General features: G+C 44.0%; 1 protein-coding gene across 1 annotated transcript in view; it reads right to left on the bottom strand.

The window, feature by feature from the left end:
- Positions 1-27,480, bottom strand: part of GLYR1 (glyoxylate reductase 1 homolog) — a 482,931-nt gene that overhangs the window by 428,754 nt on the left and 26,697 nt on the right. The window contains exon 2 of the mRNA XM_069210697.1: positions 9,374-9,410. Coding sequence (XP_069066798.1) covers positions 9,374-9,410 — 37 coding nt within the window. The remainder of the gene's footprint in view (positions 1-9,373; positions 9,411-27,480) is intronic.

The following is a 27,480-nucleotide window of genomic DNA, read 5'->3' as shown; positions in this document are numbered from 1 at the left end:
ACCCTGGCATCCAGATAAGTCCCTTGTAACTGGTACTTCTAGTACCAAGGGCCCTGATGCCAAGGAAGGTCTCTAAGGGCTGCAGCATGTCTTATGCCACCCTGGAGACCTCTCACTCAGCACAGACACACTGCTTGCCAGCTTGTGTGTGCTAGTGAGAACAAAACGAGTAAGTCGACATGGCCCTCCCCTCAGGGTGCCATGCCAGCCTCTCACTGCCTATGCAAGTATAGGTCAGTCACCCCTCTAGCAGGCCTTACAGCCCTAAGGCAGGGTGCACTATACCATAGGTGAGGGTACCAGTGCATGAGCATGGTACCCCTACAGTGTCTAAACAAAACCTTAGACATTGTAAGTGCAGGGTAGCCATAAGAGTATATGGTCTGGGAGTCTGTTTTGCACGAACTCCACAGCACCATAATGGCTACACTGAAAACTGGGAAGTTTGGTATCAAACTTCTCAGCACAATAAATGCACACTGATGCCAGTGTACATATTATTGTAAAATACACCCCAGAGGGCACCTTAGAGGTGCCCCCTGAAACTTAACCGACTGTCTGTGTAGGCTGACTAGTTCCAGCAGCCTGCCACACTAGAGACATGTTGCTGGCCCCATGGGGAGAGTGCCTTTGTCACTCTGAGGCCAGTAACAAAGCCTGCACTGGGTGGAGATGCTAACACCTCCCCCAGGCAGGAGCTGTAACACCTGGCGGTGAGCCTCAAAGGCTCACCCCTTTGTCACAGCCCAGCAGGGCACTCCAGCTTAGTGGAGTTGCCCGCCCCCTCCGGCCACGGCCCCCACTTTTGGCGGCAAGGCTGGAGGGAACAAAGAAAGCAACAAGGAGGAGTCACTGGCCAGTCAGGACAGCCCCTAAGGTGTCCTGAGCTGAAGTGACTAACTTTTAGAAATCCTCCATCTTGCAGATGGAGGATTCCCCCAATAGGGTTAGGATTGTGACCCCCTCCCCTTGGGAGGAGGCACAAAGAGGGTGTACCCACCCTCAGGGCTAGTAGCCATTGGCTACTAACCCCCAGACCTAAACACGCCCTTAAATTTAGTATTTAAGGGCTACCCTGAACCCTAGAAAATGAGATTCCTGCAACAACAACAAGAAGGACTGCCTAGCTGAAAACCCCTGCAGAGGAAGACCAGAAGACAACTGCCTTGGCTCCAGAAACTCACCGGCCTGTCTCCTGCCTTCCAAAGAACTCTGCTCCAGCGACGCCTTCCAAAGGGACCAGCGACCTCTGAATCCTCTGAGGACTGCCCTGCTTCGACGACGACAAGAAACTCCCGAGGACAGCGGACCTGCTCCAAAAAGACTGCAACTTTATCCAAAGGAGCAGCTTTAAAGAACCCTGCAATCTCCCCGCAAGAAGAGTGAGACTTGCAACACTGCACCCGGCGACCCCGACTCGGCTGGTGGAGAACCAACACCTCAGGGAGGACCCCCGGACTACTCTACGACTGTGAGTACCAAAACCTGTCCCCCCTGAGCCCCCACAGCGCCGCCTGCAGAGGGAATCCCGAGGCTTCCCCTGACCGCGACTCTCTGAAACCTAAGTCCCGACGCCTGGAAAAGACCCTGCACCCGCAGCCCCCAGGACCTGAAGGACCGGACTTTCACATGCAGAAGTGACCCCCAGGAGTCCCTCTCCCTTGCCCAAGTGGAGGTTTCCCCGAGGAAGCCCCCCCTTGCCTGCCTGCAGCGCTGAAGAGATCCCTTGATCTCTCATTGACTTCCATTGCGAACCCGACGCTTGTTCTAACATTGCACCCGGCCGCCCCCGCGCCGCTGAGGGTGAAATTTCTGTGTGGGCTTGTGTCCCCCCCCGGTGCCCTACAAAACCCCCCTGGTCTGCCCTCCGAAGACGCGGGTACTTACCTGCTGGCAGACTGGAACCGGGGCACCCCCTTCTCTCCATTGAAGCCTATGCGTTTTGGGCACCACTTTGAACTCTGCACCTGACCGGCCCTGAGCTGCTGGTGTGGTAACTTTGGGGTTGCTCTGAACCCCCAACGGTGGGCTACCTTGGACCAAGAACTGAACCCTGTAAGTGTCTTACTTACCTGGTAAAACTAACAAAAACTTACCTCCCCCAGGAACTGTGAAAATTGCACTAAGTGTCCACTTTTAAAATAGCTATTTGTGAATAACTTGAAAAGTATACATGCAATTGAAATGATTCAAAGTTCCTAATGTACTTACCTGCAATACCTTTCAAACAAGATATTACATGTTAAATTTGAACCTGTGGTTCTTAAAATAAACTAAGAAAAGATATTTTTCTATAACAAAACCTATTGGCTGGATTTGTCTCTGAGTGTGTGTACCTCATTTATTGTCTATGTGTATGTACAACAAATGCTTAACACTACTCCTTGGATAAGCCTACTGCTCGACCACACTACCACAAAATAGAGCATTAGTATTATCTCTTTTTACCACTATTTTACCTCTAAGGGGAACCCTTGGACTCTGTGCATGCTATTCCTTACTTTGAAATAGCACATACAGAGCCAACTTCCTACAATAATCTTTTGGAAATTTTGAACCCTTTGTGGACTTGGAGTGGCTATTCCCTTTGTTGTATCTATTGTGGCTCCTAGGTATTGTTGTACCTTGCACGGCAGAATGTGTGATTTTGCATAGTTGATGGTGAAACCGGGTTTGTAGAGGGTTTGTATGACCTGATCTGTGTAGTGTGAGCACCTTGTCAGTGAGTCGGTCTTGATTAGCCAGTCGTCTAGATACGGGAATACGTGTATTTGCTGCCTTCTGATGTGTGCAGCCACTACTGCTAGGCACTTTGTGAAGACTCTTGGTGCAGTTGTTAAACCGAAGGGCAATACTTTGAATTGGTAATGTATTCCTTTGAATACGAACCTTAGGTATTTCCTGTGCGACGGATGTATTGGTATGTGGAAATACGCGTCTGAGATCTAAGGTTGTCATGTAGTCCTGTTGCTTTAGCAATGGTAACACTTCTTGTAGTGTGACCATGTGAAAGTGTTCTGATTTGATGTAGGTGTTTAGTGTTCTGAGGTCTAGGATTGGTCTCAGTGTTTTGGCCTTTTTTGGTATTAGGAAGTACAGTGAATAAACTCCTGTGTTTATTGGTGTCTTTGGTACTAGTTCTATTGCGTTCTTTTGCAATAATGCTTGAACTTCTATTTCCAGAAGGTCTGAATGTTGTTTTGATAAATTCTGTGCTTTTGGTGGTATGTTTGGAGGGAGTTGTAGAAATTCTATGCAATAACCATGTTGGATAATTGCTAAGACCCAAGTGTCTGTAGTTATTTCCTCCCATGCTTGGTAATACGGACCTATTCTTCCCCCCACTGGTGTTGGGTGGAGGGGATGAGTGACATGCGAGTCACTGTTTGGTTGTAGGGGTTTTGGGGCTTTGAAATTTTCCCCTATTCCTAGGGAATTGTCCTCTGTATTGGCCCCGAAAGCCTCCCCTTTGGTACTGTCCCTGGTAGCTGGACGGTGTTGCCTGTGAGGTGCTGGCTTGTGTGGCCTGACCCCGAAACCCCCCTCTAAAGGTTGTTTTGCGGAAGGTGCTGTAAGTGCCTCTGCTCTGCGGGGAGTAGAGTGCGCCCATGGCTTTAGCAGTGTCAGTGTCCTTTTTGAGTTTCTCAATTGCCGTGTCCACTTCTGGTCCGAACAGTTGTTTCTCATTGAATGGCATATTGAGCACTGCCTGCTGTATCTCTGGTTTAAAACCAGACGTTCGTAGCCATGCGTGCCTTCTTATAGTCACAGATGTGTTAATTGTTCTTGCAGCTGTGTCCGCTGCATCCATAGAGGAGCGTATCTAATTATTAGATATGTTCTGTCCTTCCTCAACCACCTGTTTCGCCCTTTTTTGTAGCTCTTTGGGTAGATGCTCAATGAGGGGTTGCATCTCGTCCCAATGGGCTCTGTCATAGCACGCAAGTAGTGCTTGAGAGTTAGCGATGCGCCACTGGTTTGCAGCTTGTACTGCGACTCTCTTTCCGGCTGCATCGAACTTGCGGCTCTCTTTATCTGGGGGTGGTGCATCCCCAGATGTGTGGGAGTTGGCTCTCTTGCGAGCTGCTCCTACTACGACGGAATCTGGTGGCAGCTGTGAGGTGATGAAAACAGGGTCTGTGGGAGGCGCTTTATATTTCTTTTCCACTCTTGGTGTTATTGCTCTACTTTTGACCGGCTCCTTGAAGATTTCCTTTGCGTGCCGAAGCATTCCTGGGAGCATAGGCAGGCTTTGGTAGGAGCTATGGGTGGAGGAGAGGGTGTTGAATAAGAAGTCATCCTCGACTGGTTTCGAGTGCAGGGACACGTTGTGGAACTCTGCTGCTCTAGCCACCACTTGTGAGTATGCTGTGCTATCTTCCGGTGGTGAGGGCTTTGTAGGATACGCCTCTGGACTGTTGTCCGACACTGGGGCGTCGTATAAGTCCCAAGCGTCTTGGTCCTGATCACCTTGGCTCATGGTGGTGTGAGCCGGGGAATGTGATGGAGTTTGTGCCGGTGAAACGTTAGGTACAGGTGGAGGAGAGGGTGGCGGAGTTACCTTTTTCACCATTTTTGTTTGTGGTGCTTGGTCTGACTGAAACTCCAGTCTCCTTTTTCTCCTAATAGGGGGAAGGGTGCTTATTTTCCCTGTTCCTTCCTATATAAAAATACGTTTCTGAGTGTGGTCCACTTCGGTGGATTGCAACTCTTCGTCAAATCTATGCTTTCGCATCTGAGAGGACAGTGATTGCTCCTCTGAATCGGTTGCGGGTCGTTTTGGCACCGAAACCCAATCTGTACTCTTTTTCGGCTCCGAGGTGACCTTCTTCTGTTTCGGAGTCGAACCCTCTCGGCGTCGATCTTCCTCGGTGCCGCTGTCTCTGCGTCGAGCAGTTTCGGCTCCGCTATCTCGGCGTCAATGTTTTTCAGCAGCACTTTCTCGGTCCCGAGAAGGCTGCGTGCCGGTGTCTCGACCGGAGTCAGACGATCTCGGCACCATTTCGGCCTTTTTCGGTGCCGATGGGCGGTCCCCGAATTTATGGGTCGAGCCATGGCCTGGTGGCAGTGGCGTCCCCTGGGCCTTGTCACTTTTCTTGTGTGCTGGCTTCGACGTCTTACTCACAGTTTTTTGGTCGTCGAATTCCTCGGAGTCCGATTCATGGATCGAGAAGGTTTCTTCTTCCTCTTGTTCCTCGAACTCTCGGTGAGCTGTCGGCGTGGACGCCATCTGCAGTCTTCTGGCTCGACGGTCACAGAGTGTTTTTCGGGACCGGAACGCACGACAGGCCTCGCAAGTCTCTTCACTGTGCTCAGGCGACAGGCACAGGTTACAGACCAAATGTTGGTCTGTATACGGGTATTTGTTGTGGCATTTAGGACAGAAACGGAACGGGGTCCGTTCCATCAGCATTGTTTTACACGCGGTCGGGCCGATCAGGCCCCGACGGGGGATCGAAAACTACCCCGAAAACTACCTCGATTCGGTGTCGATTCTAACTAAGCCGATCCCGAACGCAACAATACCGACGTAATTTTTCCGATATTTAGCTAACTTTCCGTTCCGAAACCCGGAGCGAAAGGAACACGTCCGAACCCGATGGCGGAAAGAAAACAATCGAAGATGGAGTCGACGCCCATGCGCAATGGAGACAAAGAGGAGGAGTCCCTCGGTCCCGTGACTCGAAAGACTTCTTCGAAGAAAAACAACTTGTAACACTCCGACCCAACACCAGATGGCGGGCTATGCACAACATGTGTATCTACAGCGACAGATGCCATCGAACACTTAATTTCACAGAGATTTCCTCTTGTAAGCCACAAGTTCTCAGGGTCCTCCAAGTCTTGATATTGAAAATGTTATCTTATATCAAGGTTTCATGCCGGCCATGCAGAACCTACATAGAACATTGGATGCTGTGAGAAGAGAAAGTGAGACACATTCAATCAATGATGCTATTTGACACTAAAATGTGAAAGAAAATACTAGCATTCTACCCTACCAGATGGTATATGGGATTGGCTCTCCTTGTGCAAATGTAAGTCCTCAGTTGCCTCAAGAATAGGGGAGATGGGAAAGGGGGAACAATTGAGACAAAAAAGACGCTTCTACAGAAAAAGTTGGCAGATATGGAGATTGCAACAAGTTAGAAAAGGTGAAACTGTCAGATGTAAGCAAAGCTCAAGCCAATCCAAATCATCTGATATGCAAGTCCTGAATTACACTCCCTAGCAACTTTGGAGAAGGGAAAGGTCACACAAGGGAGGTGAAATTAATCACAGATGTATTACTGCTCTAAGGCCCACTATGAGTCTCTGTACTTGTTGCCTAGTTCTATATGGGTGATATTTATATTCAGAATTCTTGGGTTGGTGGATACAATGGGGTGGTTTTAAGCCTGTAGTGTTGGTGTGCAGGATGTAGAGTAGTTTTGTACTTTTGAAGTGTGTGGACAGGTGGTAACATTATAATATGGTAAAGATATAACATTGTTTTTCTAGGTGGTGCTTAATGTAGTGGGCAGCTGAAACTAATACAAATTGGAGAACAGGGCTAGGATACACTTCAATTCCCATCTTTGAAAGTAAGCAGTATACGGAATAAGGCTGGGTGTAGTATAGTGTCTAATTTTGCGTATAGAAAATGGCTACACATTCATGCAAGAAACAAACTTGAAAAGCGCTAACAAGAATCATGGTAGCACAATATGTTTCAGTGACACATGCAGGGTTTACATCTGGATCTAGAGGACTCCCCATTTTGGTCCAAAATTCTACACCAATTCTAGTGGAAGATACTTGTTTAAACCATTAGGACCATTATGCAACAGTGACAGGCAAGAGGGATAGATAGAGAGCGGATAAATCTAATGTCTGCATGCCTCGTGCCAGGCTTTAAAAAAAAAAAATGAAAGAAAAATCAGTGCTGCATTGGCTGCCACCACAAATTGTAAGTGTAAAGAGGGGCAGGGAAGAGGGGGTAGATTTATGAATGGCTATGGATGGAAGAATGGCTGGTAAAAAGTGGGGGAAGAGGTGGCAGCCCTGTGAGGCTGCATGCCTTTGGCAGAGTACTGACTATGGTGTCCATCATGCAAGATAAGCTCATTACAGTGAGGGAAGTTGCAGATGCTATTTGTCAGAGGGAAGGTACCAGCCAGAAATGGCTTTCCAATGGAATCTGCTCAAGACCTCCCTAGTACATTGGCAGATACTTAGGGTTATAATATGAGAGAGTGAAAGTGAAGGGCATTTTAACTAATGGTCGAATATTAGGCTCTAGGGCTCAGTTAACAGGATTTGTACCACAGGAAAGGAGCTGCATACACATTTAGCAGTGATAACTTGGGCCAGAATGGGCTAACACTTTCTGGTTATCTTTTTACAATTTATTTTTTATGCACTACCTATGTGGAATTTCAGGCTGGTTGCTAAAGTACTGACTCTGTTGGTTTACACACTATTCTTCCCCCTCCACAAGTAGACCAGGCTGCCTATCCTCGCTGCCACCACAAAGGGCTCTGGCAATGTCAATTTGAGTGAATTGTTTATTGTCACCCTCGGACTCTAGAAGCTAACAAGAATTATCCCACCAGTTATAGCAAAATAATCTGAGTGCTTGAAGAAATGAGAAAAGGCCACAGAGACTATGAAGTCTCTGAGAAGGTTTAATTTTGCCAAAGTCAATATGCAAACATGCATGCAAATATATACATTGGGATATTAGTTTGTGCTGCTATTCTGCATTGTATAAATTAACCATGCATGATGGACAAACTGTCTGATTTCCCAAAAATGTATGCACTTCTAAAGTCTCAAACATTTACGTTTAACATTTCCTTAGTGAGAATCACAATCTGGGTTGAATAATAAATGATTATTTTCTCGATCACATGGTATTGTGTTAACCCCTTGAATGAATGTAGATATCATTTAAAATAACAACCTTATGGAAGGCTCCACGAGGATCAAAAAAGAAACTGGTTTACTTTAGTCCACCTAGCAGATGTTATTGATACCATAAAGTATAACTTTGAAATAAGTAAACCAATTTCACAAGAGGACATATGCCTGAAAGGTTTATTCAATAAAAGGCAATAAACTTTGGACCCTTTTAGGTAACTGTGTTTGATGGGTGTACGACAGAGGCACAGTTATCACTTGTATAGAACCCTATGCAGCAACGATCTCTAGTCAGTGTAGGGCAAAAAAAAGAGGGTAAGAGAAAAAAAGAGAACTGACTTATAAAGGTTTCTATGCACATAACTAAATTAAAAAAAACAAGATAATTTTAAGATTAGTTTTTTAATCTGCCAGTTACACTGCTTTTCGGAATTCAATTTATTTATTTCCAGACTGTAAAAAAAACATTTCTCCACCATGGTATAATGCAGGAACGGATCTGTTATATCCTGGCTTTCTAGTATTTAGCCATATCAATAGGTTGCCATTCAGGATGGAGGGGGCTAAATGGGGGCTTCATTTATTTAGCAGGTACAGGTCTTTGAAAATGATCCAAATACTCCACTTTAAGACAATGCTAATTTTATTTTGCATTTGAGCCACAATCCTGCAGAAACAATGTATTTGAACTTTTTTTTTTTTAAGTGTGTGTATCGATCACAGTGCTCTCCCAAATTCTGGCCAATCTCAACACCTCTACACTGAAGTGACATCTTTCCGCTGTTTCAAACTCCAGTGCCTAATTCGCAATACTGCTGTTCGATGTTTACCAGGTCTGATTAATTTCTCCCATCAGCCACTGCCAGTTGAAAGATAGCTACAGCCTCTTCAATAAGCCTGGACTCTGCAACATTTCTTTTCTGGTGATGTGGGACTTGTGACATAACGCTTGGCGCTCTCTCTGTAGTCCTACCCTTCAGTACGTCTCATTCTCCTAGGGTGCTCTAAGTGCGTTACACGTGAGCATTCTCTAGAGACACTGATATTGCACACACTACTACAAAAACGTTTGTTTCAAACATCTCATGGCCTTCACATTTTGCTGCCATAAAAAAAAAAAAAAAAAAACACTTTCTGGCTAGGGGGATAGCAAGAGAGCTCTGTTCATGCCCTTCTCACTGCCCTAGTGGCCCCTTCACATAATTTTCAATGCAGTGCGAGGTTAATGCACCACTCCAGTTATATGCAAAGGTTGCCACAATTAACAATACTTGGTCTCTTTACTCACTATCGGTGAACGATATTGAAGCTCAAAATGCACATTTCATACCAAAATTAGGTTTATGCTTCACCAACCTTATTATTAGGAAAGAACACAATCTTATATTGGAAATGGGAAGCATGGATAACAAATTTTGAATTGACCGTGAGTCAAATAATTATTTTTCGCTATAAATACAGGCAAACTTACCTTTCCAGGCCATGGCGGGTATTTACCAAGCTTCCCCCTACAAAACATGAAAGAGGTTTATTACAAACACTATAGAGATACTGTATATATCCATCTCTAACCCCCACTGTAGGTGCAGATTCTAGACAGGGTGCAGACAAGGTATTTAAATGGAAGCGCATCAAAAGGTGCAACCTGAGCCCTAAATAAGCAAACAGGGATAGTTTGGAAAGACAGTCTGCTGAACTAATTAAAGTTAGATTTGTCTATGGTGACTGTACCCAACGTGCCTATAGATTATTTGTTTTTGTCCTCTATGTTTATATTCATTTACACAAAGAAATCAACACTTAGAAAAGATAATAGAAGCATGAACCAAAATGGAGAATAGGGGAGGGGGAGAATAAATGACAATATTACAGTGAGATGAGATTCTGAGGGGCGTGTGCTAAATGAAAAGCGCATATGCACTTGTACCTTATTCATTTTGTACAATCAGACAACGTTACTACTTAGTAAACAAGGTGCTTTAAAAAAACAAACAAAATAAATACAGTCATACTGATTCCAGCGTGGTTAGCCCTTCGTGTTGCTTCTTCACCACTGGCTGTGACTTGCCTGCTTTAGGGCAAGACCAAAATTAGCTGGAAAAAAAATAATGCCATTGCTTTAAATAAAACGTAGAAACTTCCACACGTGAGCAGAACTCCATGCATGCAGCCTTCATCCTTACCTACAGCATCTACTGCCTGCGTTTTGTTTCCAACATGCAAGTATGCGGCACACCATGTTGAGCGGCAGGATAGCTGGCTAGGTGTTGTGAAGGGATATCATAAAATAGGTGCAGCACAATCACTAGAAAGAAAATCCTACTAATTGTGGTCCTGCTGTGCCTCCTTCCCAACTAATTAATAACTTCTAAGGCATTCGTAGTTTGTGAGGACAGAAAAAAGGCTGGTTCCAAAGGTGATTAAATAAATGCACTAATGATTTAGCTGTTGCAACAGCAGTTTTGGATTTTTCTAGGCTTTTGCCTGTTGATAAGAGCATATTTGCATGAAATGGTGAATCCATTATTACTCTACCATGAACGTCCAGATATCGGAATAAAGATGAGCCAAATCTAGGCTTCTCTCCTTATAGTAAACAGTGCAGTCATGTCAAAAGGAACTTCCAAATCTGCGGCTGCCTTAAAGAAGTCACCTTACCATCTAATAACCAGAATGTTTTTGTGAGGAAGCAACTCTGCAAACGTGAATAATTTCCCAGTTTGTAGGTTAGAAAAAGCAACCAACGTATCTGCTTCAACACCAGGCAGGATGGTCTGTAAGGTTTCATGCCTCGGTTCTGCAATTTCTTTTCATTCTTTATTCAAGACTGAAAACAGGAGCAACAAACATTTTGCCTCGACGATTTCAGTAATTATTGCAGACAAAGGAAGATTACTCTTACAATGAAGGATTCGGTTTGGGTGCTCAACATATTACATACAAGTTAGATGGTTCAGGATAGTGCCTGGACCAAACTGTAAAGATAAAGCCTTAAATGAATACCCTATCCCAAGGGAGGAATAAACTAGAATGGTAAGCACCAACCTTTGGAGCAGTCCGCACAAAAATGTTTTTAAAAGCAAGAGTTGCTTTTGACTGTAATTAGAAGAATTTAATGATTTAGGAAAATCTTTAGATGTGAGCAGGTTCTTCTGCGCCAAAATGAAACTTCAATACAACAAGTTATGGTTCACCAGGTCCCGGAAAAAGATCAAATCTGGCACTCGCTTTGTGATATAATAGTATGCTTTAAGTGGCCAAGTCGTCAAGAAACCGGTCAGACAAAAAAAAGAAAAAAAAAAAAGTGCATGATCCGTTCACAAACGCTTTTGAGTGCAGCTGATAAACAATATGCCTCTACCTCAATAGGCACAGGAAAGAAGAAAATGCCCTTTAGTAACTGTAGGTGGTGCAGAAGTGATTGAGCAATCAGTATCTACTGTTTACTGGTAGGCAATAGATATTACTGGACTAAGCACCTATACTATAGTCACAAATATAAATTAAACCTGACCAGAGGTGGTGGATGTTCAAAAAACTGAATACTGCATCTCAAAGGATAACTGACATCAGGAAGTACTGCAAAGGTGGCAAGTTATCACTTTCCTTTCCTTGAACTACTGAACCATTGCTGCAGAGGCAAAGATAAATACAATTCACTGGTATGAAAAAAGGCGTGGATCATGCAAAAAAATATATATAATAAGAAGAACAAGCATTTTCAATGCAACGGGGCTCGCATTTGCTCGAGTTGGAGCTATTTGCGTTGTAAACTCCTAACCTAACTTTTCTTGCCACACAAATTAAAAAAAAAAAAAAAAAGTGCGACCGCGCTATGTAAAATGCAGCGCGATTGCGATGAAATTGAAAACGAAAAAACTGAGTGCCATCGCACTATGTAAACCCCAGCGCAATCGCGCTGTGGGGAAAATTAACAGATAAAGTAGTCCAGAAACCAGTCTCAAAACATCGAGCCTCGTATGTTTCTAGTAGTTTACTGGTGCTGTGTAGGCGGGCTAAACACCGGAAAAAGCACAAATGAAAGCAAGCAGATGTTAAAGAGCAAGCCCAGGAACCAATGAAAGAGACTGACGTGACCTGGGCTGGTTTGAAGCCCAAAGAGAGATTACTTTATGGACGGAGCGCTTTGCGCTCGCCCATAAAAAACGGATCAAAGAATAAGTTTGCAGAGAGGACAGAGAACCACAGATCCACCAGAGACTGCAAAGGACTGCATCCCCCGGGACTGCTTTCTAGCAGAGGGCAGGTGGGGAGTTGGGGAGTTAAATGAGGATATCCAGAGGAGAGCTATAATAACTCTATCAGCAATTTACCCTATCCAAGACGGTCATCACAAGAACGTCACAGTGTAGCCACCGTGCTGTTCAATGACATCTGCCATACAGGGTGTGGAGGAAGGTAAGGAAACGGGAGTGACCAAAGGCAAACTTCTATAGGAGAATGAGCTTGGAAAGGAGTATGTTTAAGGCTTTCATTAAAGGCACGCACACTGTGTGTGCATGTAGGAGGGAACAGAGACATACATCATAAAAACTGCAGAAATGTTGCTGAATCATAAGTACTTTCCAGTACACTCAATGCTGTCAGAGAAGGAATTGCGTATTGCAGGTCGAGGAAACATGGGATGGCCAGATAAGCACATGTGCAACTAGTTCAGAAAGCATACATTAACTTCAGGTCTGCCCTGGCCACACAGAGTATAGTCTGCAAAAGTACAGAGAGAAGGAGTGCAATTTATATGATAGTAATAAAAGGTTATGGTTGGCCTCGCTATGTTAAAAGGTTTTGGTATTATAAGGACTAGCACCCGAGTTTCAATTGATCTAGATGCTACTAAAATAACTGGATGAATAAAAAGAAAGGCGAATGAGGGTGTAGAGCATACATTTGCATTTAGCCTTTTTATGAGATGGATGCAGGAGACAGTAGTATTGAGAGGATCACTGTCAGGGAGTTACATTATATTGCAGCAAGGTGGACTCTGTAAGTGCAGCAGGCCTACTTAACATACTATCCATCCCTCCAACTCCAAAAGAATACTCCAAGGCCTACCCCCCCCCATTAAGGGTGGTTCCATAAAGAAGAATCTGCAAGTATTGTAGTATTCAGCATCTTTTACATTGAGAAGAAAACGGTGTGAATCACTTCACTGCAAAGAGATAACTGTTTGGTGTTTTCTTTGACCTTTTTAAGTTGAGCATATCAGCGTGCAAGCGCTGCTCTTCGCAACATGTTGTAATCTATTCTGTGGGTTTTAACCACACTCAGAACATTCACTGGTTCCTAGGCCTGCCTTTTAAAAATCCCTTGAAGTCATTGATAAATGCTTTATGTTTGTTCAGCCTTGAAGCTGGTTTGTTATAGCCTTGGAGAATGACCCTGTTACATGGAGAATTGCACGACCATAATGTAGTGCACTATTTGTCTCTTTTGCTTAGTACTGCATGGCCGTATGTTGTTTCTTCCTCTTCCTTGTTTTCGGGCATCTTGCTGTTTCTTTACAATGTCTGTGGGGTCTTTTTTATTTGTTTCAGTTTTATGCAGCACAAACTCGACAAAAACGTATTTGAGCACAATTTTTTTGTGGTTTTATGTAGCACAAACCCAACGCGAACGTACTGGAGCGCTTTATTTATTTTGCAGTTTTATATAGTGTGAACTGGATACAAAGATATTACAGCTCTTTACATGAGCATCAGCTACAGTACACAAGAACACATTCATTTTTGGTAGCAAGGGGAGATTAGGTGATTTGCCCAGAATCACAGGATGTTGAGCCAGCGCCAAGACTCTAACCGTGTTCCCCATGGCCAAAGTCCGTAGCTCTGGCACTTCCGCCACATCCTCTCCTCTAGGGTTATTTGTCTGGTGTGTGTTGGGGCAGTCTGGGAATAACTTGTGTTTTTTTTTTTTTTATATATTTATAGCGCTTGGTAATATATGTTCTGCCATTTCATAGCACTGGAAAGCAGGCGTCTTTCTTAACAAAATTGCAATAATTCATTTGCATCGACCTTGCAGAGATGAAGAGGTAAAAAAAAGTTATGTCAGGATTGTAATCGGAGACATTCTCCTTCTGTCAAGACCTCTGTAGTGGGTGCATTAACCAAGTGACATGAGTACAGCTGAACACTAAGCAATCACACATGCTCTTGTGAACATCCAGAGGGTCACAACCAAGTACGTAGGTTAGTTCTAAGCAAGAAGATGGCGAAAGGTGCTGTCTCCAAAGTGGTGGAAAAGAAGTTGTGACTCCATACCCAAGCACTACACAGCTTCAAGCTTGATAGCAAAAATCATCTAGTCTTTGGATGCAAATGAAGCCTCTTCAAATAAGAGTTCAGTTAGTAGAGGCAGGCATTTTCCTAACCCTGTAGCGCAAAGAAACGAACGCAGCGAGTGGTGCCACAGTGAGAGGTGCACCGTATCATAGGGCACAAAAGTGGAGCAAACTCCATCACTTCCTCCTCTCAGAATTCACTGATGTCATGGCTTTGACAGTCCCCTCACAGCTACTGAGGCCTTGCAGATGCCAGTTCGGGAAGCGCTGTCTAAAACAGCACTCGAATAGCACAGCTTCCTGTATGAAGAGGCCCTACCTCGAATATTCCACACAGCTGCTGTCACAGGCGCAGAGTGCTTCACTATCACCATCTGGACTCCTGTGTATAATATCACAGCCAGTGTGTAAGAATTAGACAACAATCTCAAGATGGAGGCTTTGCTGTATCCTCTCTCTTGCAGAGACAGACCTGGGAGGGTTTCTGTGGCACCTGGGATGCATCCACTACACTCCAAACCAAAACACACAGGTAAAATACATTTTCATTTACAACGCTAATCCCTTCTAACTCCCACAATTGCAAGACCTACTGCCCTGCAAAAGCTTGATTGTGAAGCAGCTGAAGAGCTGATGACAGAGATAGGTGTAGATGGCTGCGTGATGTTGATCCTCAGAGTTAAATCGGCACTACAAGTTACCCATGGGAACGTTTTAATCTGACATGGTCCAGTCAACGTGCTGACCAGGACTCAATACTAAATCGAAGAGTTGGCTACTGCTTAAAGTGTTTAATATACTCTTAATCTATATTTAACCGGGCTATTTCAAGTTGTAATCTAAGCTTCAACCTGACAGAGCTGAGGCATTTATTTCAAGAGTGAAGTTCAATTTACTGGCCAAAAGAATACATTGTTGCAGCTGCAGCCAGCAGACGTGCACAAAACGTTTTCAACTGGAACATGGGCCTTTCTCCAATCAATAAGCCTGACCAATCGGCCTAAAGAAAAAAATTCATAAGCCAGTCAAAAGACAAGGATGCCTGATGAAGAACGAAAACATTGTCACATTTCAGTTTTGTCACTTTCTTTACGGAGAGACAGAAGAGCAAGACCCTTCAGCTGCATAAGCAATGCCTGGAGGTAAGAGTTTCAGCGTAAGTAGAATTAGAGAGCAGTGCATTGTGAGATGGTGGAACCAGAAAAATGTGTTGCCTGGTCTAACAGCTCCTTGGTGCTGTAGGTTATACATAGGCATGGGATGGACTATCTTCATAAAGAGACTACTTAGAGCCCTGATTCTGTGTCAGGACCCGAGGCTCAGATTATGCAATAACTTTTTCCATTTTATTGCTCAGCAGACATAACCAACATTATATCACACATTAAAGACTACAAATCTCATTAGTCTTAACTTGTAATTTCAACAGTCCAACCATAGAGCCCACTATATAAAACATCCATCAACGAAAATCACCTACTCATTCGTTGCTGCTCAGCAGCCAGATAAGTGCATTTTTCTTGGTGACTTTATTGCATGGTATCAGTGTTTTGTGCATATTTACAGTATCTTTGCACATGTATTTGCTGTGTACTGGTGTCTGCGGTTGCTGATCGCGAAGCAGCTGCATGTCCCTTGGTGGGAGCCTTTTACCCAACTTCGCATGGTGGAGTTCCTTTCAAGCACTGACAGAAGGGGTTTGGAGCTTCAAGATTCAGGCCAGGCCTTCTAAGGGGAGCAGTGGGCATGGACAGAACGCCACAATTCCTTACATTACAGGCATTCCTCACCTGTGGGTACTTCACGATTCAGTTCGGGCATTCTAGGGGGTGCAGCGTACGCAGATTTCATATTCTAGACATTCTCTCTCTCCTGCTTGGCTCGTTAGCTCAGTTTCCCAAGGAAGAGAATCCGGACCATTTTGTCATTTTGAGTGCAAGGCTAACACCATCACATTTCTGTCGTCAGCTTTTCCTTTTAGGTCCAGCTATGCAGTCTGACCCCAGAGTGTGTTCCACATTGAGCAGCGGGCGCAACAAGCACTGATACCTAAAAGGATTCCCCACCCTCAACCAACAATAAGCATTGGCCACTGTAACAGGCAATTAACAATCCTACGCTGATTGTCATGGTTTTAAGCTCTTCCTGTGTGACTAACTCTAGAGATGAGCCCTAAATATATCCGCTTATAACGCTAGGCACCTTTCTGGACCTGACCTCCATGGTAAGTTCTAACACAGAGTTCTTGGGGCCTGGGGACGAGGAGCAACCTCTCCTACCCATTCACTTGGCGTTTGTAGACATCATTGACGTCTCTCTCTCAAGAACGATTTCTTGGACCCCGAGTAGGTCAATAGTCCAGCTTAATGCCCAACGTAATGTGGTACCTTGGCAAGGGGGAGGTGTGGGACCTATACCCCCTAGTGACACTCAGGGTGCCAGTCAATGTAAACAAAAAACCAAGGCCCGCTCTGTACCCCCTGCGGTGCATGCCATCAAAAGGATGTGCCACACTTTCCTGAGAGAGCATATTGATGCTTTGGCGATGCAGGACTCCGACTCGCAGCCTAGTGTTACCCTCAATGAGGAAGATTCCTACTCCCCTCAGGAGCTAGATGATAAGCCTGGGGAAGACTCCGATAACCCTGGATGAGGACTCTGGTGATGAACTAGGTCCCAGTATACCCTGGCAACCAGAGGGTGGCACCAAACTGGATGATCGGGTGTGGCTACCCACCCCCACCCCCCAAGATGCGGTGGATACACAGTATCTACTGGATCCTGATGATAATAATCACCCCAAGTCAGCAGACTGGGTTGCCACCAGCAAGGTTGTGACATAATTAGCTTTCCGCATTTGTGAACCTATGGACAATGGCCAGGGGAAGACTCAGAGCAGAGTGCCCAGACCATCCATAACTGGCAAAGTGGCCTTTACCCCAGAGATGGAAGTCAAAATGGTGACCATTGTTACAAAGTTTATCAAGGGCCAAGAAAAGGGTCTGGACCGGTCCTGGAGATCCTGCCAGGATAAAGTCCTGGATGTCCTGGGGCCACTCACAAAACCTTTCGACATGGCTAAAGCCACCCGCGAATCGGGTGAATTGATTGACCCAGTATATCCTCTCTGGATGCCCCGCAAGCTATATGCTTCCTGGGGAATGCCAACTGTGTGTTATCCACAGAGCACAGAGAGCTCTCATTTTTTAAAATCTACGCAAAGCTAAGGGAGTTGGTTAACACAGAGGCTGGGACAGTAGCAGATTGAGGTCTCTGGGTGGATTTTTTCATTAAAGAATTAACAAAGTCTGACACTTTTTTCCCTCTTTGGACAACTCCCATCAGTCTATCTGGAAGATGTTCCGCCAGAAGGTTTTTTTGTGGGGCTGGGAGGGGTAAGAGGCACTCCTCCTGCCGCACCTACAGTTTCAATCCCCCCACAAGTTCCTGACCAGACAATCCGTGCAGTAGCAGGACCAAAGAAAATTTGGCAGCTTCTACCCCACACCCAGGGCACATTTCGAGGATGCGGCAGCCAAGGCACCTTATGAGAATCCAACAATGCCATAGGGGGCTCCAACCGTGATTGATACCCCGCTTCTCTAACAGAGGTGGGAGGGAGGTTACAATGATTCATCGCTTATTTGGAAGACATTTTGCTGATGCATCAGAACAGACACAAACTAGAGTCACAGTTGCAACTGTAATATCACTGCTTCAAAATCTAGGGTTTACCACCTACTGTCAGTTTACTGCAAAAAAAAAAAAAAAAAAAAAGAAAGAAAATATAACTTTTCCTGGACTTAGAGATGGATACAGTCACTCAGTTCCCCAGACTGCCCCACAAGAAGATGATTGTCATTCGTAGGGAACAACGCATAACATTAGAGAAGGAAGGCATTTCTCCATGGCATCTAGCCAGGATTGCCTGTCTTCTCTTAGTCTTTTCAGGACATTTTTCAGGGGACGCTACATTACAGAGCACTCCAGCGGTTGAAGGCAATTCATCTCAGGAGGGGACTCACCTGTGACCAGGAGGTCAGTCTTCCATCAGAAGCACGGAGAGAGATCCGCTGGTGTCTATAAGACATGCAAGCCTGGAATGGCACGGCCATCTTCAGTACAAATCTGAATCTGGTCTTAGAGACCGATATGAGTTGTCAGGGCTGGGGAGCCCGGTGTGGGGAGGTTACCACCGGAAGACCGTAGTCAATCGCCGAAAGGGTGCTACACATCACCTGTTTGCAACCTGGAGTCTGGCAACCAACAGGGTCTCTTGATCCATCCTTCTGAAGATGGACAACGTGTTGGCAGTTCGGTACATAAATCGCCTGAAGGGCACTTGCTCCAAGGCGCAGGCAGATGTGGCCAGGGATTTTTGGAACCCACTATCTGACAAACAAAATCTGTCATGGTGGAGTATCTCCTGGGTCATCTCAGATGTCAGAGTGGCACTCCGCATCAGAGAGACTTCAGTGCTTGTAAGTTGGATTGGTCTCTTTTTCAGGTGATTATGCTCAAATGGGGTCCATGTTAAGTGGATATTTTCATCTCGCGACTCAATCATCAGCTGCCCTGTTTTTCCAATTGGTGCCCGGATCCGTTGCAGAAGCGACAGGCACTTTCCTGCAGGACTGGAGCCTGTTTCTGGGGGTATGTATTCCTGACGTTCTCAGTGACTGCCAGGCTCACAGCATTGGTCAGGGGGCAGAGTTGATTCTGGTGACACCATTGTGGAAGTAGTAAGTTTGGTATCCAGTTCTTCCAGAACTTTCTATGGATTTTTCAATTCTACTTCCTCAGACTCCTCTTCGGACGGATAATCCCAGCAACTTGTGCAAGTTGGTTTAGGACGGTGACCTCCGTTTGATGGTTGGAGGATTACTGGGAACACTGAGGTCCCAGGCCTTTTATCACAAGCTACGTTACTCATCAAGAGAGCTTGTGCACATTCTACAATCAAGCAATATGGTTCAGCTTGGTGAAGATGATCACGCTGGTGTTTGCAACAGGATCTCGACCCTGTGGGAACAGACGTCATACACAATGTGACTTTTTTTGCCTAAGGTTGTGGGTGTCGGACTAGCGTACTGCACAATTAATCTTGAGGATCTGCCATTTCTGTGGATCATTTATCATTTCACAAAGTACGCGCTGGGAAACATTCCCTGGTATGCAGACAAAGGTATTTGGTTGTCTAATCCCTCAGAACCACCTTGTTCCTCTTTATAGGATGTAAATTTGTCTCGGCTTCTTTTATTATCATGGCAAGATAAAGAAGATCAGTCACGTAGGGAATTGCCTGGTAAGTTTACGATTCTATTATGCTTGATCTCCTGTAGACAGGTATCAGATGTGCGAGTGCTTGATATCACAGCGTGCATATTAACTCCGGATGGGGTCATGTTCTCTATATCTAGGAGAACCAAAATTAATGCCAGACATGGTCCATTACCCGCCTTTCCCTTTCAACCTTAAGCTGTGTGTGGTTGGTGCCTTCAGGTCTAGCTGATCAAGCCGGTTTCAGCACCGACTATCGCCAGATGAGCAAAGTGCATTTTACAGGAGGCTTGTCGGGACTCCTCCTTTGGTGCACATTTGGCTGGGGTGCAATGGCCTCAAATGTTTTTGCTTATGAGGGTGGGATGATGGGGGGAGGGAGGGATGGGGGGGAATGAGATCAACGACTGGAAGATATCCCTAGGGTGGCAAATTGGTCCTAAACTATGTTCGGCCTCCCTGGTAGTCAGCCAGCTCTAAATGTACATGATCTGGGCTGCCAGTCCTGACACAAAATATAAAATGTCCAAGCCATCGTGAAGGAAAGTTTCAAATCTAATTAAGGACACGGAGGCGAGGATTATCCCTTCTAGTTATTCAGTCTCATTAAGCAAACCTCTCTCACCATTATGGATTAATGGAGGTGTTCTATTCTTTTTTCTTATGTTAGGAGCTGATCAGAAACAAGGTGTCTAACTTGAAACTATGAAAGGATGTTCATTGCACGAAGAAAGAGGAAATGCTTTTCCTTGGTGGATGCGTTATATTGTGGACTATAGTTGGACTGTTTAAAGTACAAAATAAAAGACTCATGGGATTTGTAGTCCTTAATGTTTGAAATAATGTTTTTGGATGGTGAGCAATAAAATGGACAACATTATTGCATAATCCTCCCCCTCCATGTCCTTATAGAATTTAAACTTTTCTTCATGATAGCTAAGAAATCTTATATTCTGCATCACTCAAAATTTTAAGCACATCTTAATCTCTGCAAGCTTTGTGCAAGGATGTAATGTTCTAATAGCAGGTGTTTGTCTCTTTCAAAGTCAGTCATTCAGAAAACTAAGCCAAGTAGCTGACTAGGAGATAACGCCCTGTTCTGGGCTGAGATTCCAGATCCCCTCGCATTGTAAGCTTGTACAAACAAGTCCTTGCAGTTGGTATGAGGTTGGATTTCTGAAAACGCTATGGTGAAATTCTGAACATGGGCTCATATAAAGGGAAGGAGCACGTCATGGGTGTCTTAAGGCAGGCAGATGATAGGAGGAGTGCTTGCAAATGGTCCACGTAACTGGTTATCGCTTTGAATAGGCTTTAAACTCATTGTTTTTGCCCACTGTGCACCATACACATAGGCCCACTCTATGGAAATTAGCGTGCACCTTCCTCCTCATGTGAACAGTCTATACTGAACTACCAAGTGAGGCCCCCTACAGATACAACACAAGCAACCCCAAACTGATTTGGGCATTGTTGGGCCTCGTCAATAAGCTATCACTTGGATCCTGCTGCACAGCATGCAAGGGACTCCATCTGGGGTTGTTAAAGTTCCCAATCAGAAGAGGCCCAGTTAGGCAGTTCAGGCTAGGCTACTCCTACTGAAGCAGGACCAAGGCTCATTTGCATATGGTCTGAGGTGGTATGGTGGGCAAACAAATATATAATAATGAACTGGGATGTGGCCTGGGTAATTACTAGTGGCTATGATTAATTTAAGCACTTTACCCATCAATTTTATGTTCTCTCCCATCAAGCAAACAAATAGACTCCAAGCCATACAGTGCCGATGGTGGTCACCACAGCAGCACAGATGAATGAAGATGCATCCTCACATCACCATACATCAACATCATACATTTGGAAGAACTGGGACCAACAAACAAAAACATAGATCCAAGCCACATAGCTGGCTAAGCATTTTCCACCATACTGTGTTTCTATTTAGGTTACTCCAATACAGATATAGCCTCTCACCAATCTACATAGCAAAACATCCTGAAACAAGTTAACTTAAACCTCTAAGTAGGCACATAAAAACACCAAAGACATGGTAATGGTGAAAGATGCCCTAAAAGAGAACCACCTGAAACCAACTGATGGACAACCATATTCACCAGCTGTCAGAAACAAATGATAATGTATTTCGGCACACACCAACTAGGCCATGCACACAGTACTACTCACAAATCTATACAGAATCTAGTTTACTTCTACACAACGTAATCCATCATTAAACAATAAATAAATCAGCTCCAACCTGCCAATCAGGACAGAATATGACCAGCCTCTAAACAATGTTAAATAACAACCAAACGCAACATCATTAAGCCACTTGGACTCCAGATAAAGTGAAAGAGGATGGGTCTATTCAGCAGGCTGCATCCTAGGCCTAACGTCTTTCGGTGTTCCAGTGGATTGTGGTATACATAAAAACACAGAAAAATCTAAGTGCCATTTACACTTAAGGTGCAGGGGATTATATTAACTGCTGATTTTGTAACCCTATATAGTCCAGCTAACCAATGCAGCAGGAATATATAGATGGGTAATTCAATATTTGTTTTGTTATGGCACATTATGCAGTCCTACTCTTCCACCCTAGAGTAGGTCTGCAAACTATTCTTGATTAATTCCACAAATACTGTAAGCAGAACCCTTTGGTAGGCAATGTTTTTAATGCTAGAAGAACAATAAACTGGGTAGAAAGATATTATGACTTACCCATGTATTGAGTCTAAGTAGTCAAGTGTATGGGAGTCCGATATAACAGACTGATAACTTGGCCGACTAGAGCAATAATGTAAATTTGCCAATGATTAATTAGGCAGAAGGTGTGCTATCCTGAATTTCAGTAGAAATGGGTCAGTAGACCTACAGGGTCCAAGTATTCCTATTAAGAGTTGGATATCAAGGGCACTGACCACAAGTTGTCATTGAAGCCTTTATTACTTTTGGGAGAAACCATGATCAAATGATAAAACGTTATCCTTTAGAAATTTGCTGGGGATTCAATGTGCTGACTTGCTCACCTGGATTAAAAGTACTAAGAATTCCTTAATTTATTTGGTACTAACAAACTACTGGAAAGGTTCAGAATTATTGTCATCTACACAAGGAGAAGCAAAGGTTAAGATCAAAGAGAAATAATGGTCTTTCTTCAACCAGGCAGATGAGGGAAGACATGGACAGAAAATCAACTTGATTGTACTTGGAGATTAAATTAAATGAAGTAAGAGAACGTAATTGTGATGGAATAAACCCTTGGAAGTTCTTAAAGTTGAATTTAGAATTAGGATGGGGATCCCACCATTTGTATTATTTACATAAAAGTAGGAGCCAGTAATAGTAGCGCTGAACATAATGCCGGTGCTGTACTGGTAAAAATGCCCTTTTCATGGTTTTGCCATGAGAGAAGGCAGTTGGAGACTAGGTCATAATAATCCAGTTAGTAATGATATTGAGATGAAATGTGTAACTGCTAGCTTTGGACTGCTGTATTCTTGTTTTGTAATGTAGGTTTTTACAGAGAATCAGGTTTTAATCTGAGCAAAACATAATTGAGAGCAACACTTAATTCGGAGTGACAATGCAGCAGTTACGGATAGGTCCCCCTTTCTTTGGCAGTATTTCTCTCCTTCAAACAACACCCTTCAAGAGCCATTGAGGTTGCACATGCCATCTATCTCACCTAGAGGAATCCAATACCACTTCTGATAAAACACACCAACAACAATAGAGAGGCAAAACTTACAGCATTCTCCATCTGATGATCTGCTAAGTAAACAAGTCATTGTCCCTAACCACTGCCTTCAAATTCATAACTATTTCCTGTCACTTTGTTGAGGGACGCAAATGTTTCATTTTTCAATACTATGTAAAACATTTGGCGATGAAAGGCTTTTGCAATTCAGTAACAAAAAACAGACTAAACAAGTGTTGGCCAAGCCTATAGGTCCCTCCTTTGGGGCGTTTTGCCTCCGCCAAACCCTTCTGGTAGCAATGTAAAGCACCAGTAAGTCGTATTGTGTTTGCGAGGGGGGGGGGGGGGGGGGAGAACTGAACACAAAAAGCCGTAATTGAGCACCCATGTCAATTTGTAGACGTGTTCATGAGTGATCTGTGTAAGAACATGTCATTCCACATGTGAGCCTACGCGAGAATCCTAGATAGAAGGCAATTTTTTTTTTTTAAAACAACAACAAAAAACACTTTGTAAGGTAGAGGAGCCAGCAGAATTATGCTGCCTGTTCCTCTGCCTGAAAAAATTATAAAATGGAAAAATATGGTTTTTTTTTGTTTTTTTTAAAGATGGTGCTTGTGAGGGTAACCTTGGTAAGTGGATGGTGGCTGGATGCAATGAGAACACGAAAAGCAGCACACACACAACAAGAGCAAAAGAGCACAGAGAGGCACACACTGGCGACTGGAGTGCAGCAGGGAATTTTGTGGAGGACGGAAAAGCACACTCACGATGATGAAAGTGCTGCAAAACACATGCGTTTTCATGGAATGCTTCAGCAAAGCAAAAAAGAAATAAAGCAGTCGGTCTCACCTATACAAGAGCTATTAGCTTTGGTAATATGTTTTGCCATAATGTACACCCCAGTGTGGCTGCTATTTAGAATGGCTAAAAGTTGGTGTTGTGGAGTGTTCTGAGAGGAATGGGGGAGCAGAATGTCAGTGAGGATTTGTTGGAATATCAGAGTAGGAGGACCAGTGTCGTAGAGTGGGGTGGAGTGGTGTGCGGTGGATTAGACTGGACTGGAGTTGGGTGGGCTGGATTAGAGTGAGTGGGCTGGATTGGATTGAGTGGGGTGGACTGGGGTGTGGTAGGCTTGAGTAGGATGGACTGGATTGGTGTGGGCTGGCATGATGTGTACTGGATTGAAGTGGGGTGGACTGGACTGAAGTAAGGTGGATTAATGTGGGGTGGATTAAAGAGGATTGTATTGGAGTGGGGTGCATTGTTTTGGATTGGAGTAGGGTGGATTGGAGTGGGACAGATTGCTTTGGATTGGAGTGGTGCAGACTGGAGGTGGACAGATTGGAGTAGGGCAGATTGTTTTGGGTTGGAGTGGGCAGATTGGAGTGAGGTGGACTGGAGTGGGGCAGATTGCTATGGATTGGAGTGGGGCAGACTGGAGTGGGGAAGATTCTTTTGGATTAAAGTGGGGCAAACTGGAGTGGGGAAGATTAGATTGGGGTGGGTTGGGAAGATTGGTTTTGGGTGAGTGGTCTGGACTGGAGTTGAGTGGACTGATTTGGGGAAGTGGGGAAGATGGTGGTGGGGTGGATTGGAATGGGTGGGGTGTACTGCACCATTATGTGCTAAAGCAGAAATAATACAGACAAAATGTTGCTTTGCAATATTTCGAACAAGCTAATCGTCATATTTTGAGACGAGCGCCCACAAGCAAAAAAAGAAAAAAAAAAAAAAAGTGGAAACTGAGAAAAGACGACTAGGCAAAATAAAAGAAAGAGCTTTAAAAAATAAAACTTTGAAATGTTGTTTGTCCTGCTGGGCATGTTTTTGCCAGTCACAAGCCTTCTGTTTGCAGGGAACTAGAAGTAAAAAAAGAACAAAATAGTACCTCGATCACGTAGGGAAAGCAGACAGGCACTGATTAAGTTGAATCAATCAGGGCTGGGTCCCTACTCCACACAGAGTAACAGAAATTATGAAAGGTTTGCCTTGACGAATTACAAGGCTGTAAAGAAGAGTGCCAGGCAAGCCAACAACTGGTGAGGCAAGCCAACAAATGCCTATGCACAGCCAGACATTTGTTGGAACAAGACACAAGAATACGGGAGCTTCAATCCAATCCTCAAATACAATACCAAAGTTTCACACAGAAGCCAAACTGTAAATATGACTCTGAACTACATACACCATACTCTGACCCGACTGCACAGAAGCACTTAAAGGGCCCACCATAGGTATAAAGTACTATTCTAATACAACATTATATTGGACGGAGTATTGCTTAGATGGAGTTCCTGCTCTTTTATAGTGATCTGGGGCTTTGTGCATAATTACATTGGTGTTTGGGTCAAAGTGCAAGGCCCAGGGGTGTGGGATTTAATAAAATATCTACTTGTCCATGGGGCAGGTTGCTTCATAAATCTACTTGTTCTGTAAAAAAATCTACTTGTCCCTTTGGTGCCATGTAGTGCAGCAACAAATTATGGCAGCACTCTCATTATGTTAGAGCTCTGATAAAAGGGTCTCTGATCATGCCAAGACTAATTCTATAGTAGAACAATACTTTAAATTTCAAACCCTACTATAGCAATTTCCTTATTTTGCTACCTTTCTGCAGATCTACGTACTGGGTATGCAGAAAGCAATAAGCAATAGTTCCAGTGCTGGAATACCTTCGAGTCTGCAAACCTACTAATTTGCATGTTTTAAGGACGTTCACTAGCTTTACTCTAATCTTTTCTATAAACTGAGAAAGGTTCGAAATGTACTCATGACAACAGCAGAAGTAGAAGTTCTTACAGGATCGGGTAAAAAGTGGTTAGAGTCAACAGGAACTTGAAAACGCTCAAAAGATTTTCGCATGAGCAAATCTACCCATGCATACCTGCTTGTGCTAAAATACAATTCACAAATATTTTCTAGGAGTACGATTTCCTGGTCTACTTCTGTAAGTTTGTGTGAATTCATGAAAGCCATTAATTCTAAGACATATAGCATGGGTGCACTTTTGTGACTTTAATAAGAATTGGGCCCCTAATTAGGTCTGGCGTTGACCAAGACATTTTCTTTTTACTAAAATTCTATTTCTCCATCTATTGGCTGGCTTTACTGCGAGTGATCGCATTCTGCTGTTCCGCAAGGAGCATATTGGCACACAAAGTAGTTTTGTTCAGTGCAAGGAACTACTGTGGCAATCAGTGGCGTACTGAAACTGGAGGGGGCCCCTTTGCAAAGAACAAGGAGGGGAGCCCCTCTCCACACTCACGGCAGATGCTGTGCTGAGGGGAGGGCCCTGGATGGGTGCCCCGCACTGCAGGGGGTGCAGGCCTTTGTTTCACCACTGGGCAACATGTGCTTTTTGAGACCAAAAATATATATTTTTTTTTTGCTATTTGCCAGTGTTTGTTACAATGGTGAGGGTCTGGCAGCTTCAACAACAATAAAGTGTTACACAAATCATGTCAAAACAAGGCATGCATTGGCGAAACCAAAAGACTCACAACAAATGTCGGATCCATTGGCTTTGCCAGTGCTTGTTTATTTTCATGCTTCCCATAACCTTGTTAAAAATGGTTACACTGATTTTCCATTAGGAATATTTTTGGGAAATACTAGCATGCATCAACACATTTTACGAAATGACGCTTGAAAGAAAAAATACCTAATTTCACAGTAGTGAAACATTTTTTTTTCTTACTTGCATTTTTTTCTGAACATTTTATTTTGAAAGCCAAGAATCATCATTCTTGCTTACAAGTTTCTGCAGACATGTGCATCTAATTGGAGAGCATTATATTTAGTTTCAAATTGGTAAACTTTTCAAATGTGTGTACGCTTTTTGTTTTTTTTACTGGAAACACTGTCAGTAGTGCAGTGTTACCTTAAAACGTTTATCTACAGCGCTCACCCTAATAAAGGCTTTTCAATAATGAACCATAAATCCAAGCTCGAACACCATTAACATACACACATTACCTCAACTACAGACAGTCCCTTCTTTGTAAACTGACAGCCAAAGGGTTTGTGCTGCAGGGAGTTGGACTTACTTGTTCCAAGAACAAAGTAAACATGAAAACTTGTTGCCCCTGACCCCAAACAATATGTTCCGGGCGTTGGGCGATAGGAATTCCACATCCCTGAAGGCCATGCATTTCCCAAAACTTTAAGGTTGAGCCTTTGATTTGCAAATCGCAAAATGACAGTTGTGCCAGCCAAATTTTCTAAACCACACACCTCTTATCATTAAGGGTGGGGTGGGAGGGGCTAAAAGCAACACAGACAAGGGAGGGGGGAG

Source organism: Pleurodeles waltl, chromosome 10, assembly GCF_031143425.1.
Source record: "Pleurodeles waltl isolate 20211129_DDA chromosome 10, aPleWal1.hap1.20221129, whole genome shotgun sequence".
Classification (NCBI taxonomy): domain Eukaryota; kingdom Metazoa; phylum Chordata; class Amphibia; order Caudata; family Salamandridae; genus Pleurodeles; species Pleurodeles waltl.
This window is presented reverse-complemented; position numbering and strand designations above follow the sequence as displayed.